General features: G+C 52.8%; 1 protein-coding gene across 2 annotated transcripts; it reads right to left on the bottom strand.

The window, feature by feature from the left end:
• Window positions 1-981: 981 nt before the first annotated feature.
• On the bottom strand, window positions 982-10913 carry LOC101923325 (cilia- and flagella-associated protein 20). 2 transcript variants are annotated; one of them, XM_005229209.4, is made up of 6 exons: window positions 10558-10743; window positions 5191-5270; window positions 4048-4159; window positions 3506-3694; window positions 2253-2363; window positions 982-1361 (listed from the first exon to the last, which is right to left on the bottom strand). In XM_005229209.4, exons 1-6 carry the CDS (start codon window positions 10639-10641, stop codon window positions 1356-1358), a joined length of 582 nt encoding a protein of 193 aa, XP_005229266.2. In that variant the 5' UTR covers window positions 10642-10743; the 3' UTR covers window positions 982-1355. The 2 variants fall into 2 exon arrangements, with proteins under 2 accessions (XP_005229266.2, XP_005229265.2); XM_005229208.4 differs by lacking the exon at window positions 982-1361 and having other exon boundaries at window positions 2244-2363; window positions 10558-10913.
• Window positions 10914-14895: the final 3982 nt, after the last annotated feature.

Genomic DNA, 14895 nt, shown 5'->3' with positions numbered 1-14895 from the left:
CAGCTGCACTACAGGTGTCCCAGGAGCCTTCACAGAGGTAAAGTGGGCTCTGCACAGAGGAGGGGCTGCCTGTCAGGGCGCACAGACATGCCAAACCTTTCAGCCAGGTGGAGCCAGCAGTCAGGATTAAACCCGCAATCTGGGGCAGATGTCCCCCAACAAGCTCTCCTCCTCCTGGGTGAGACCAGCTTTGTTTTCTGGGACAATAATGAAAGCGAAGCCTTCCCTATTCACTGCACAGGCCAACACTAGGGAAGGATCAGTACCCGCCTCAGGCACCCACCCACCAGAGTAGCCGGTGGGGGGGTGGGGGGCTTGGCCCTGGGGAGGAAAGGCATCAGCTGCTCCCAGACGCTCTCTGTTACTGGCGAGGGCTGCAGCCTCCCCTCAACAAAGGCAGGCTGGTTTAAGGCAGGGAAGGGCAGCTTCAGCACAGGAAAAGACTTCCGCTCCTGTTATGCTGCTTTGCTAAACCTCCCCTCGGATCCCTGGGGAAAGGGACAATTTGGCAGCTGGAAGACTATTGTGTGCCTCTGGCTATAAGTAGCTGCTACAGGCTTGGTTGAGAGCTAAAGCCAGTTGTTTAACTACACAGCGAACAAAGCTGTGCCAAGACAGACAGGTTAAGACCAATTTGTCGCTGCTGGAAAAATGCCTTCAAGTAAGAAGAGAAAGAAAAACCCATTTCCACGTACTAAAAGTGAACAGCACGAGTTTTTGTCATAGGTAGAGCCACAGACCCCATGGACTGCAGGCAGATCCTGTCCATGGAGGGAAACCTTACTATTTTTCCTCTCTCCAGACTGCTGCTGTTCACATCTGTGCTATCCCTTAAAAAAAAAAGTGAGACTCCAAACAAAGCCAAATGCAGAGGCAAATTCTACCATCTGGGTTCCTAAAGAAATTCTTTGGCACTTTCCAAAGCACTAACACGTGCAAGTTAAAGGATCCATCAAAAGAGGAAGAAGCTAGAAGCAGACATAGTCAAATGTTTAATAACTTTCCAAGAGTGAGTATTACATCCATATTTAGAGTATATATAAAATAAAAGATGGAAAATAAGGAAACAAAAAAGAAAACCTCTCTGTGCAACACAAGACTGGGTACCAGGCCACTTGCAGTGTTCAGGCTCAACACTTTACGAACAGCTAGGAAAACTCTGATTCTGTGCAACTCACACACCAACAACGTAGTCCCAGACCTGTTACACGGTTCATTGTGTCCCGTCCAGAAAAAGGATCCCAGATGAATCAAAGTTACCCTAGGCAAGGTGAGCTGATCTAAAACTTGGTCTCAGCAGGGCCTTCTCTTCCACCCGACCCCAAACATTTCTTGCATCTCTTCCCAACGCGGAGTTATTGCTGGACAGAGCAGGGAGAAGAAAGGACACACTTATTAGACTCGGCAGCACCAAGACAACTGTACCGGCAGGGCTCCAAGTGTTCCCCAGACACCCCCGGGAGGCTGCTACAGCCCAGAAGGCAGCGACAGGCTCCCCAGAGGTATTGCCTACTGTCAACACTGCCTTCCACCTCCCACTAGGATCAGCACCCAACACCCTCCCTCAGCTCCTTGAAATCTTGCCCAGGAATCTTCTCTGCTTAAGAGCAGCATCCGCACTGGGCCAGGCTGGCCCTGGCAAAGAAAGTGCCTCCTTACAAGCCTCCAGACTGCTGCCAATATGCCAGGGACTCCTCTCCCATCACCATTAAGAGCAGACCTTGGCACATCCTCCAGCTGGGCAGCCACAACCTCGCTTGTGCCCTTCCCACCGCACAGCACCACCACCTGCACTGGGCAGGGAAGAGATCAGAGGGCAGTACATTTGGGCTAGAGGGATACAAACAGCATCTCTCCTGCAAGACAAGCGTGGAGCTGCCACTAGCTCTGAAGAGCAAGGGCGCTGTGCTGAGTCATGGGTGAAAGCTCCAGAGAGATGCTGGGAGCCTGCCACCCTGTCCAGAGTCCTTCAACACCAACAGGGAGGACGTGGGGAGCAGGTGCACAGCTCACCCTGCTCCTAGATGGGAATGACAACTTCCACATGTTGTAGCAGGAAAGCCACCCAGCAAGGCACCCCTACCAGACTGCTCACCCTGACAACACTGAGGTGCTCCCTGGCTGACAGCCAAAGCTGGCCAGAGCTCTGCTGCTAGAAGACACTCTGCATTGTGAAGGCAGCAGGAGGAGGAAGAGGATGGCTGGCCTGGCCCAGCGGCTGCTCCCACCCTCCTCGCCCACAGCTAGCTCACCTTGGCCTTGTTCTGGACAGGCAGGTAGAGTTTGAACTCAGCTGGGAGCTCATCCTCAGAGTAGAGCCGGTCAGAGAAGTACACCCGTCGGATGCGACAGTTGGCATGGATCTGAGAGTCAAAACAAAGAGTCAGTTCACCTTCCCTATGCTCTTTCCACATCCAGCTTTGCTGTCGTGCAGCAGCATGGATTCCTTGGCTTAGCAGCTGGAGAAAAGACCTCACTGCTTCTCTCTGAATCTGGCAGGGCATGAGAAGAAAGTGGCCTGTCCCCTCTGCTTCCATTAGATGCTCTCTCCAGTGATGCAACCTGGCTCAAGAGATTTGGCCAAGCTCTGGCATCTCTGCAAACTGGCATCTGCCTTAGCTTAGAGGGTTCCTTGCTGTGAACCCACCTCTGCTTCTCCACTGGTATCAGCAACTGCCACCACACTCAGCCTCAGCTTGCCGCATTTTCAACACTCCCTCTGAGGGGCCTCCCTGAGGTCAGGAATGAGACTGTCTGGTCTGAGCTGCCTCCACTATCAGCTGGCAGCAAAGAAGTCGCCCCAGTCCCCCTCACGGCTATGTGAGAAGGCAGACATTTCCCAGTTGACTGTCTGTATCTCTCAGGGCAACCCCACTAGGAGCTGCAGCAGCCCCACCATACGAAGGCATGCTCCGCACACAGGCATTCCTCAAAATAATGCTGGGCACAGTGAACACGAATCCCTAGCACGTGGAACAAGTTTCACAACTTCAGCAGAAACAAACGCCACGTGAGCTCTGGCCCAAGGCACTCAGTGAAGGCAGGGTCACTCCACCCGCACTAGGAAACAAGCCTGACGGGAGATAGGGACCCTAACACCCTGGGTCCTTACCAGCAAGGCTCCTACCTGGCCAGCTGCTGTCTGGCATGCCTGAACAGCAAGGCAGCCCACAGCTAATTCCCAGCAGCCCTCCACCCAGCAGGATGCACGGCATGCCACAGGGAACGTCAGGTGGACAGCAACTCTTACCCTAACTGACAGCCAGCAAGAGAAACAAGATGGAAATGGGCTCCTTCGTCCCAGTCCAGTCCAGTGAAGTGAAGGACACCAAGACTGCCTCAGTCAGGCCTTTGCTCCCCTCCCGCAGTGCTCTGCAAAGAGCAGGACTGGCAGAGGAACCAGCCCGGGCTAAATCCAGATTCCCAATCTACAGCAAGGCTGTCCCAGCCAGCAGGAAGGCTACCAACCATCGGTTTCTGTGGGCAGGACATGCCTCCCTCTCACCTGAACTCTCAGGGTCTCGATGTAATTTGTCCCGTAAGCTCGGCGCGTGAAGTCCGACAGGTTGAGCTGGATTTGGTTCCAGCCATCATCCAGCCGCATGGGCATGGTACAGATGAAGGGCTTCACCCGAGTTGTCCTATGGTAGGTACTCGCCCGGAAACGCCGGCGCATGTTCTTATCATCCAGCACCTGGGGCAAGGAAGGCAGGGTGCTGACCCCAGGCATTAGGGGGCCCCAGCTCCCCAGGACAGCAGCTGCTCTAGACTCAGGTTCTTACCCATCTCTGAGAGAGGGCTCTCCTAGTCCCATCCCTCCATTTCACAGCAGAAGTATCTTTAACACAGGAAACAGACCCATTTTCAGGAATAGCAACAATGTGCTTGTGACCTGACCGATGCCCCCATAGCAGAAGAGCTGACACATCACACGGCCAAGAAAGCAAAACTGTTTTGGGGAAAGCCCCAGCCTAAGACTGCAGGCTCCCTGGCTCCTTCTCCTCACTGGCCCTGGCGGGCCTCCTTCGCTGCATAAGTGCTCCTCACCTGCACTTCAAAAGTGAAGTATTTCTTCAGGTTCTTGACGATCATCACTAGGAAAGGTAGTGCGATGCCCAGGGTCTCATTTGGGTCAGCAGGGCACGTGATGTATGTGGTACTGAGCAGGACAAAAAAACACATTAGCATCTCACATAGCACAAAGTGCACAGCCTGAGTCCCAAGTCTCTCCCTTGACCTAATGCAGTCTTGCAGGACAGGCAGAAAAAGACAGCTGTGACTGCAAGATCCTAGCAACAACCAGGGCCTCCTGTAACAGGAGGGACAGTTTCAGAGGTAGCTGCAGGGGGAACAAGATAAAAGGGCCACAGAATGCATTCCAAATGTCACTGTTCTCACACAGGGCGTGAAACACCTTCCTGGACAGCTTCACCTCCCCCATTTCAAGGTCATGTCAGCACTGTTTCTTAAGACAACCTCCTCCTACCCTTGACTGAACAGGTAGGGCCCTCCAGAGCACAGCAGAGGTCACGAACCCTAAAAGCACACGTCACGCCTGGCAAGTTCTGTATCAACACATGTTGGGAGGAAGCAAAGCCTTGGCTCAGCCTGCCTGCAGGAGAGGAGTCTCTGCGGCCCTTACAAGGAGCTCCCTGCTCTGAAACACCCCTGGAGAAGCCCTGGAGACTGGGAACCCACTCATGGAGCTGGCATCTCTCTTCCTGGGCGATGGAGACAAGGTTGCCAAGTGAAGCACCTTAAGCAACTCCCCTCATAAATCTCCCTTTGATCTTCCTGCTGTTGGGAGAACAGCAGAGCAGGCCAGGCCTAAGACAATACAAGGTGCAGGAGGCAGTGCTGCTTTCTTAGTAGTCAGCGGCACTGACTAGGGACCAGGTATCAAATACAGCTTTCTTTGCCCACATGATGGAAAAATAAAGGGACTTAATTTTTATACTTTAGCCTCAGCAAGGATTACAGAGCGCCCTACAAGCACTTCCAGGGAAAGGCACAGTACAGTGCCAGAGAGGGGTATCAGTGATCTGACCCCAGATCACGTTCTTCAATTTACTGACAAAGAGATTGTAGTAGAGTCTAGAGGAGACATCTGCTGGGCACCAACACCTTTCACGCTGCTCCAGGGCCAAGCCCCCAGAGCGCACTAGGGCAGAAGAACATGCCTTCTCCTACCTGACATTATCTCCTTTGATCTCCAGCACCAGCGACTGAATGTCATTGTCAGTGATTCGCTTGATATGGCCATTGCGCACCTGGACAAAAAGTGGGGCAGACAGCACAGACGTTACTTGAGAGGCACCCACAGCTCTACTGAGGGGGCAGGCGGGGGAAGATCCCAGGAGGGCACATCTACGTTCACTTGGCTCCCATTGTCCTGGACATTGCTGTTCCCAAGGCTTTGATCACTGCCCCAGCGTGCCAGGACTCCAAAACAAGAGTTCGTGACCCAGCATGCTGCATGGAAACCGAGTGCAAGACTTTGACCTATCAAAACACACTACAGCAAACACAATCACTCGAGCCTCATGTTAGAGGTCCAAACAACCATACAAGCGTCAGAGCAAGACCAGCCTAGCGTGGGATAAGGGGCAGAAACAAGTATGAGCTATCCAGGGCCAAGCAAAAGATGCCACCAGCCAGCCACTGGTCACCAAGGGGTCTTAGTCTCTACTGCTGGATATGCCTGACTGCCTCTGTGGAAGAGCAGGACCAGATGACAGCTTGGTTAAAATTTTTCATAATTACACCACATGCAAGCACAGAGCCAGCATCTCCTCTGCCGAGGGTCACAGGGATTTGGCTACTCAGATGCAGCCAGCTCCCCACGGAGCTCAGGGCCAGAACCAGAAGCCAACACCATTCATTTTTCTCTAGAAGCAATATGGCTGAATCCCAGGGTCTGAGGATTTTTTTTTTTAAAGGAAGCAGCTCACTTCCCAACAAATTTATCTCCATTTAAGACACTTTTGCTAATTAACCCCTCTGCTCTTCCCCAATGCTAGATCAGCAGATTGCAACGCTCCTTCCAGCTCCACAAATTAACTTCTTTGGCACCTATCACCACTGCTAACGTATAGGATACATTAAGCTTCTAATGGGACGGTTCCGGTCATGAGCTACAAAATGATTTACAGGTTTAGCAACTAACGTTCAAAGCTCATTCCAGGGCCAGACTGCAGCAGAACACTTCCTCCCAGGCCTACGTAGCTCAGTGTAAGTTTTCACAAGCTGCACTACCGCCCGGCTGCAGGGAGATGGTGGCCAGGTCACGCAGGCGCCCTTCTGCACAAAAGCCAGCCTGCCTGCACGTGCCTGCAGCCAGCGCGGGCAGAGCAGACACACAGACACCATCCAGTGTCGGCTGGATCAGGCAGCCAAGCAGCCTCACCATTTTGTAAGAGAAGGCTGAACGGCACCAGAAGCACTCGCTGCCAGTGGGGGCTCAAAGCGCTGCCCTCCAGGACTCTGTGGTGCCAAAGCCCCAGCTTGGCCCCTCGGCTTGCTGCAGAGCCCGGCTCCGTGTCAGAGGCTGAGCTCCCCTCCTGCCTGCCTTGGGGACCACCCCCCTGACAGAGGACATGTTTGGGTCACAGCCAGAGGAGCACATTTCTTCCCCCGCCACCTCCGAGGGCCCCTTCGCAAGGAGCTCGCACAGACCAAGAGGTGACCTCCAGCTCTACCAGGCACAGCTGCCAGCTCTGTGCGGCACAGGGTGGGAGGGATGGTCCTGCTGTGCTCACAGTGGCTGCTCAGCAAGAGCTCGGTCTTCAGGGGCTTTGCCTTACCTCATGGAAGCTCAGAAGGATAAGATTTCAGAAAATTTTAGGAATCTGAACAAAACACTCCACATTTCTACTTGGCCAATATTTTCTGGCTATCTTAAGGCTAAGAAGGTGGATTTTTGAAGCTAGCAAAAAAGGGTAACAGCCCTCTTAAGAAAATAAAAGTTCTTCAAAAGCCTAATAGTCTCTGAATCAGGATAACTGTGAAGTTACTTGCTGTCTAAAGACAATAGAAAAGCTTTTGCAGATGCAAACCTTAAATCCCTCAGGGTTTGGAGGGAATCGTGGCTACACAGACAGTTGCGTCCGAACATAGGCGTTTCTGCAGGCTGCCATTGCTGCTAGCAACACTAGTCAAATGCAACAAAGACCAGAGGAAAAGCAGCAGCCAGAAGCAATCCCCCCCAGGCGCAGGCACCCGCCCACCCACCGGCAGATGGGACACCACGGTCCGAGGCCGACCTCTGGAGGCTCGCTCCCGCATCGTTGCCAGCCACCAGTCGTTAGGCGACGGGCTTGTGCCAGCAACAGCAAACTGGCCATCACCCAGACTACTGGAGGCATGGGTGCACTTTCTCCTCAGCACAGGCCAGCAAGTCTCACAGCCAGCGGTGGATCCGGAACAGGCACGAGGCCTTTTTGCCACCTCCCTCCTCCAAGAAGGGAGAGGAGGGGCAAAACAAGAGGCAAAAGCAGGAGCTACCTGGCTCTGCTGTAGCACTCGGTACACACAGATTGGAGGAGTGAGCAGCATGGCCTGCCTGTATTGGAGGTGCGGAGATTTGGGGCACCACAGACAAGGATGCTGTGCGACAGAACTAACAAGTCAGAAGGGCTGCAAGAGAGGACCTGAAGACTGGTCAGTATGTCCCCATGCATCGCTGGGGGGACCGTAGTGGCAGGATGCTGCAGAAATAAACAGATGACTCTGACCAACAAAGCGCTGGAAGGCAAACACGTCTCCAAACCAGACACGCAGTGCTGGAAGGCAGAAGACAGCACAGCCCAGCAGTTACCGGCTCTAGGCAGATGAGAGTGAAGGAGGAACCTCTGCCTGCAGGTACGGTGGGACAGTCACCGTCCTCTTCCCAAGGCCCGGACACTTCAGCCCTGCCAGAGTCCTCTGGAACAGGATGCTGGCGGCCAGGACAGATTGGGCTTGGCTGGGTTTGCTGCCAAGGCCTACACAGAGCCTACCCACAGCCCCTGAGGGAGAAGGCAGAGAAGGGAACGACTGTATCCTACCGCTCAGAGGGAGGTTTACAAATGCTCACAACAAGGAAAGGCTTCCAGCAGCCCATTTCTATCGACACCTTTTTCAAATGAAGAAGCCTCTATGTCACACTGTCTCCATCAGCACAAGCAGTACACATCCTACTAGGGCTGAACAAAATACGGTTTTCCCCATGTCAGAAAAGCTCGAGTTTCCCCAGGAGCTGAAAACAAATAAATCACTGTCTGCTGGTACTTTTTGCAAAGATAAGAGTCTATGTTAGGACAGCTGTGAATCCAGTAGCCAGGGCATTCACCTAGGACGCGGGAGAACATCAGATCCCTTGTTTCCAGTTCGGACCAAAACAACAGGTGCGTTTCATGCAGCCCTGAAGAGGGCAGCAATCACTTACTGCAAAGTTCCGGTTGCTTTCCCAACTTCCAGAAACCCCAACCATAACCCTCTCCTCTAGTGATGCCAGAGCTGGACCATTCCTGGGATGTCTGCATTTGGACAGATCAGTATTTTCCAAGAAATAAACCCAGGGGGAAAACCCCTTACCGTTTCTGGACTTTGACTCATACCATGAAGGTGCTGCCCAAGCCAGCTGCCAGCCTGGCTCTCTGCAGCTGGCCCGGCAGGTTCTTGCACCAAGTCAGAGAGGCTTTGTTAGCAACTTAGCAGCCAGCTCCCGACTTGCAGCAGGCCATCAGCACCCAGACCATCAGTGGCACTTCCCCACACTAAGTTCACTCAGTCTTCACACTGCCCAACGCGTGAGTCAGCAGCATCAGCAGGATTTTCTGAAGGTGCTGAGCAAGTGAGATGACACCCATGCGTGGTGGAGTAAAGACCCAAGGGACTCCTCAGCTCCAAGACAGCAAGATGCCGCCCTTCACCTTCCAGTGCTGCGAACACACCAAGGGCGTCAGATCAGAAATGCCAAAGCTATTACGAACCCACTGCCCCAACTCCTTTTAAACGGAAAAGCCAGGTGAAAGAGCGAGCCATGCTGATATCCACAAGCAAAGAAGTCAGAAACCCCACGCTGGTTGCACACCTTTGTGAGCAGGGCAATCCTTGCAACAGGCTCGCCCAAGCTGGCCACGCTTCCTCAGGACAGACCTCTAAGCAAGGAAGAGCACCCACACACAGGGCTGCTGCTGCTGCCAGAGGAGCTCAGCCACACGCAAGTCCTGCAGCAAGCGATGGAAACAGCCTGCACACCCAGCTCCTGATCTTGGCAACAGCAGTGGCAATTTTTTGTCAGTCTTTTCGGGCCAATCCGGCAACAACTGCACCCAAATGGACCACTGCTTATGTCCACCACGCAAGCAGAGCTCCTGCTGGCTACCCCACATGCAGCATGATTGCAGCAGTATCACCCCGCCAGGACGATTCACACTGGGAAGTCTCCAGTCCAACCTCCACCTCTAAGCAGGGTCAGCCCACATTACTCATGGCTTTATCCAGTCTGGAGGCACGCTGCATCCCTTTGTCTAAGGGTCTTTAACGTATCCCATCCTCACACCATCCAAATAAGCTGCCAATCCTTTTCTAAAGTCATGAATACTTGTGCAAAAGCCCGAAAGTAGGCACACGCACATGGCCAGGCTATTCAAGGCAACCCACTTCTTGCAGAGTTGCATGGGCCCCCCACTGATGGGAAACAGGACAGTTCTGTGTTGCCTGTCACAAATGCTCACGCAAACCCACTGTGGTCAAACACTACTGCTGCCCGCTGAGCTGCCTCAAAGGCTTTCATTCCTGCTGAAACCACAAGAAATTCAGGTTAGCTTCAAGCACAAGCAAATGAATACACGTTGCAACCTCCGAGAGGAACGCCTACTCCAAGAGCGTAACAAGCGTTGTGCAGAAACACCTTCAGGTAGCAACAGAACCACGGATGGTTTGCGGAGGGGAGGAAGCAGCAGATCCCAACGCCTCCAGACTTCCTGATACGGGCTCCCTGCGGCAAGGTACCTGGGGGAGGGCAGAGGACCCTCAACAGAACCACTCTAGAAACCACAGAGAAGAAAAACAAACAGATGAAAAACTCATGACTTCCTGGACACCCTAGAAGCCACCGTGCTGCCTACCTTTAAATACCTTTAGCTAGTCTGTCTAAAAAATAGGTCACACACGAGAAAAGACCCCCATCTCAGTTACGCCCAGCCACCACGGCAGAGCTGCCTTATGCGTCGAAGGGTCACGTTGTTTTCTGCTGCTTATTTCCAGCGTCCAACGGTTTTTGTAGCCTCTTGCGGCGCTGCAGCGCCTGACAACGGGCTGGCCGCGCCGCCGGCGGAGCTCTTCTGCTCGGCAAGGGAGAAGACACCTGTATAATAACATGTTTTCCTCAAAAACCAAAAAATAATGCGGGGCGGGGGGGGGGGCGGTAACCCGGTGCGGGCGGCTCAGGCCCCGGCGGCCTGCCCAGAGCATCCCCGCGGTGCCGGCCTGGCCTCACGTCACCTCACGCCCCGCGCAGCCCCGGGAGGCTGAGGGGAGCAGCCGCGCCACTCGCCGGTCCCGCCGCCTCACCTTTTGGTCCCAGATCCGGAGCGGGTGGCTGCCGATGCTGTACAGGATCGAGAGGAACCCGCTCTGGAAGGTGTTCTTGAACATGGCGGCGCCGAGGCGGGCCAGGCCGGGCCGAGCGCCGCTGTCCCGCGGCCGCGCTGCGCAAGGCCACGGCGCTGCTACGCGCGGTCCACAGATCCCTCCGCGCCAACCTGCGCTTCCGGGTCGCGGCGCCGCCGTCACCAGGGAAGTACTTTCCGCGGCCGCCGCTGCGGGCACGGCCCGGGCTGGGGCTGGGGGCGCTCCGATTCTGTCACCGAAACCAGGAACCAAACCTGGTCACACCAGCGCAGCATTAAGAAGCAGGCGCTCCCTTATTGCAGCGCTGGGCGCTCGGGGGCGTCTCCGCACATCAAGCACACCTGTCTAATGTCACCGTTACATTTAGACACAAAATTACAAGGCCGTACACTCCCAGTTGCAACGACGGGTTAGTAATTTGCATATAACTGTAATATTTGCTGTGTCACCCTTTCCTGTTGCTAGGCTTGCTCAGGGGAAGGGTCTTTGCCTGGGCAAGGGTCTTCTTGACCTGTGGGCGTGATTTTTAGTGTTATAATGAAGGGAGTTCCCTTCAGGATGCCTTAAAAGTACGTTTTGTTGCCAGGTTGGGCGGCTGGATATCGGCCTTGCCAAGCTGTCCAGTAACTCATCCTACACACACTAGAACCTGGGCGCTCTGGTTGTGGCCTGCAGGGTAAGGACTAAGGGTACTGTGGTCTATGGCACGGGGACTCCCAGTAACCGTCTGGGATAACAGGCAGCACAGCGATCACACCTCACTGGTCAATAAGTGCTAACAAAATCCTAACATGGAGGTTAACTCCTTAAAATCAAAATGCTCTTATAACTAACTGTTACATAAACACAAAATATAGAAAGATTCCGTAAAATCATAAGATAATCTGCAAAACCCAAAACATCCTTTGCAGAGCTTGACAGGCCATACAACACCCATTGAGAGCCTACAGATCAATATGAATGAGAAGCTCATTGTCGCAGGGTCCCAGTCAGGGTCCATTCGAGTTTGGGACTTGGAAGCTGCCAAAAGTACGTTTCTGTGAGTTTTCACTTCTGTTAATGCACGCTTTTTGGAATATCCTTATGCTCGATATGTATACTGACCCAGAAGAGTACTTCACTCAAGGAACAGGAGCCTGGCATTGCTTTCATCTTAATTTCCAGCCCTCTCAGAGGGCTTTTGTGCGCTTCCTACTGAGACTGCAGAGCTGCGTGTGCACGCTCAAACAGAAATTTGTACGTGTATTGTGGATACTGATCTGAGGAACTAGCTGCCAGGGTTTTGACCTGAGTATGTTTGAAAACTATATCCCACATCAGTTTCCATGCATGTATAGTGTAACTAGGCGTATGGAATTTGTATTCGGTCTCCTTGTCAACATCAATAAAGGGATCGAAAATCAGATTGGAAGATTTAAGTATATTAGGTTTTGTACAAGTCCAGGAATCCCCTGCTTGCTGGCCTCTTATTCTCATTCTTAGGCTCTAACTTTTCTTTTTTCCCCTCAAGTGATTTTTCTCTTTTGCTCTTGTGTAACCATATAAATTAAGACATAATTTTAATAATAATTATGATCTCTGATTTTAATAAAAATTATATATAATTTTGTATTGTATATATTTTTCTATTTTATATATAATTTATGTATTTATATAAATATATAAATTATTTAATATAAATTAATAAAAATAAAATAGATTGAGCTCTGATCCTTGAAAGACCAACTGTTGAGTCATGCTTTATTTACTGTATTTTTCTCAAATCCTAGAACAAGTTTGCAAAGGTACCATGAAGCACTTGAGTGCATTCCAGGAGGAATACCATAAAATGACTGAAGACTTCTTACAGGTTGCTACTTGTTCATAGAAAGGATATGTAATGGAAATGGACTTACACTGGATGAGCTAAGAAGGCAAATGGCATAAATAATAAAAAGCACTTTTGTTGTTCAGATGGTTAGAATGTCTTCAGTTATAAAATAAGTTTGGCTATACCAGTGAGTGGAGAGTAACTGATCTGGCTGAATTGATGAGGAGACCTGTGAGCCAGTGTCTATGCAAATGACCGCTCCAGGTCTGGCTCTAATGCTGAAAAACCTTGGAATGAAGAAAACTGCTAAGAGATTTTTTGTACTTTTAGCAGCAAGGTATTGATTTTCTGCGCAGGAGAGGAGGTGGTTTGCACCACAGAAACTTGTTCCAAAGCAGAGGTGTGAAACAGGCTAATTTATACATTTGACATACATGATTGTGACATTTTCTCATACATTATTCACGTAAATGCAAAGTCTCATTACATATTAATGATGGGCAGAGTCTAGGTGGGGCCTGGGTGGAGTTTAGGCAGAGTCTTCTCTTGGCATCAATTTTGAGAGGGTCCTTCCGGCCTTCGGCCCCGCTCAGGCGAACGGGGGCTGGGATATGTTAATTAGTGACCAGGCAGCCTCAAGGCCAGAGGAAACCACTTGAGGACAGAGAGAACTGCCGTGGGGCACTCAGAGGGGCTGAAACCGCTGCCGGTGTGCGCTGCAGGCAGGACTGAGGCTCTGGGTGCTGCCTGGGCAGGGGTTAGCGCCAGCACAGCCCTGCTGGGGACACCCCGGCCAGCCACACTGAGCTCAGCACCCATCTGCGCTGCTCATGCCTGTCATCTCCCATCACACCCACTGCGCAGTCACCAACCTGCTCCCCACGGTGCCAGACCCTTCATCTCACAGGGAGGAAAACTGTTTCTGGGGCCGCAGGGGCGACATGTGAGGTGACGGCGCAGCAGAGGCAGGTCTGCTTCAGCACAACGTAGCATCCATAATCTCACTTCTAGCAGCTCCGAGGCTTTCCTCCTCATATCCCAGGGTAGCTCTCGGGGCACACAGCTCCTCCCTGATCCAAATAAAATCTTGCTTGGGTGGTCCCATTTTGCAGCTTACTACCAGGGGAAGCTGCCGGGTAGGTCCCCCTGCAGGTGCCGGCGGGGCAGGAAGATCGGTTCTCCCTGCGTGCAGAAGTACCCGAAGTCCCCAGCACGGTCACCCATCTTTCCGGAGCGGTCACCAACGGCAAAACTCAAAACAAGTATTTCCCTGCCCTCCAGCACTGCCTGCCCCACGCCGGACTAGCACAGCACTGGAGGTATAATCCCTCTACAAAGATGACAACATTTGGCCCAGGACATCCGGGAAGATGCAGAATGGGAGACACAGGTCAAGGAGCAGAGAGTTTGGCCCAGATGTTTTTTGATTCCTGCGTATCACCTCTGTGATCAGAGATCTGTGCTTTATGTCAGGATCCGCTTGAGAGGAAGGAGACAAAGCGCAAGGGGACAGTCACAGGCAGGGACAGAAGCCCGTACCAGTGTCCCGCCACTCCTCTGGGCTGGACTCTCACCCAGGCCGATTCTGCCCCAGCAGCAGAGCAAACAAGACAGCAAGCTTTCCAGGAAACCCCTGCTGTCTGTGTCGCCTGCTTCCCCTGCCAGCTGCTGCCACCTGCCCAGGCAGAGCTACCGGAGCTGAGGATGTCCCAGCCCCCGGAGCGGAGGGATGTCCCAGCCCTGGCTTGCACCACATGGTGACTGCCAGCTGCTCCAGCTCGGTCTGAGCACACGTGCTCCCGGGTCCAAGCCGGGGAGGGTCACCCTCCCACCCCTTGCTTCCAGGTGCTGCAGCCCACGCACTCGCTGTCCTTCAGTGGTCGAGATTCCAAAGGGAAGCTTTACCTTTGACGCAGAAAGCAGGCTCCCAGCACTGCGTCTTAAGAAGAAGGTGAAAAGCCAGCAGAGGCAAGGAAAATTCACCTTTGGGCAGGCCCCGCTCTGCCCTGGGTTGAGTACAGGGCTCCCTGCAAAGAAAGATGCCGTTCTCTCCCACTAGACATGAACTGCAGGAAGGACTTAAGCAGGAAGGACGGAGAAGGCCACCCACAGAAACGTGAACAAGGAGATACTTAAGACCTTTTCTCCACAGGCTGCCTGCACTGAACCAGGACTGCCACTCCATTCACCCCTCATACCAACAGCAGCCATCCTCTGGGCAGACTCCCATCTCTGCACCCTCGTCCTTCCTGCCTTCCTCCATGCTCTCCACATAGGAGAACGCTGTGTCCCAGCCAGGTCAAGAGCCAGAACCAAAGCAGCAAGAAGCTGGGTGCTCCATCACAGTTCTGCATACGTACACTTACTCTAGGAAACGACCGCTGACGGGATGCCCGTGACACTTGGACCATTCCACCAGCAGCATCCTCCCATCCCGCAGGGAGAGCATCCAAACTCCAGTCATCTTC

Source organism: Falco peregrinus, chromosome 14 (assembly GCF_023634155.1).
Source record: "Falco peregrinus isolate bFalPer1 chromosome 14, bFalPer1.pri, whole genome shotgun sequence".
Taxonomy (NCBI): domain Eukaryota; kingdom Metazoa; phylum Chordata; class Aves; order Falconiformes; family Falconidae; genus Falco; species Falco peregrinus.
The sequence above is the reverse complement of the archived record's forward strand: the minus strand, read 5'-3'. Positions and strand labels throughout refer to the sequence as shown.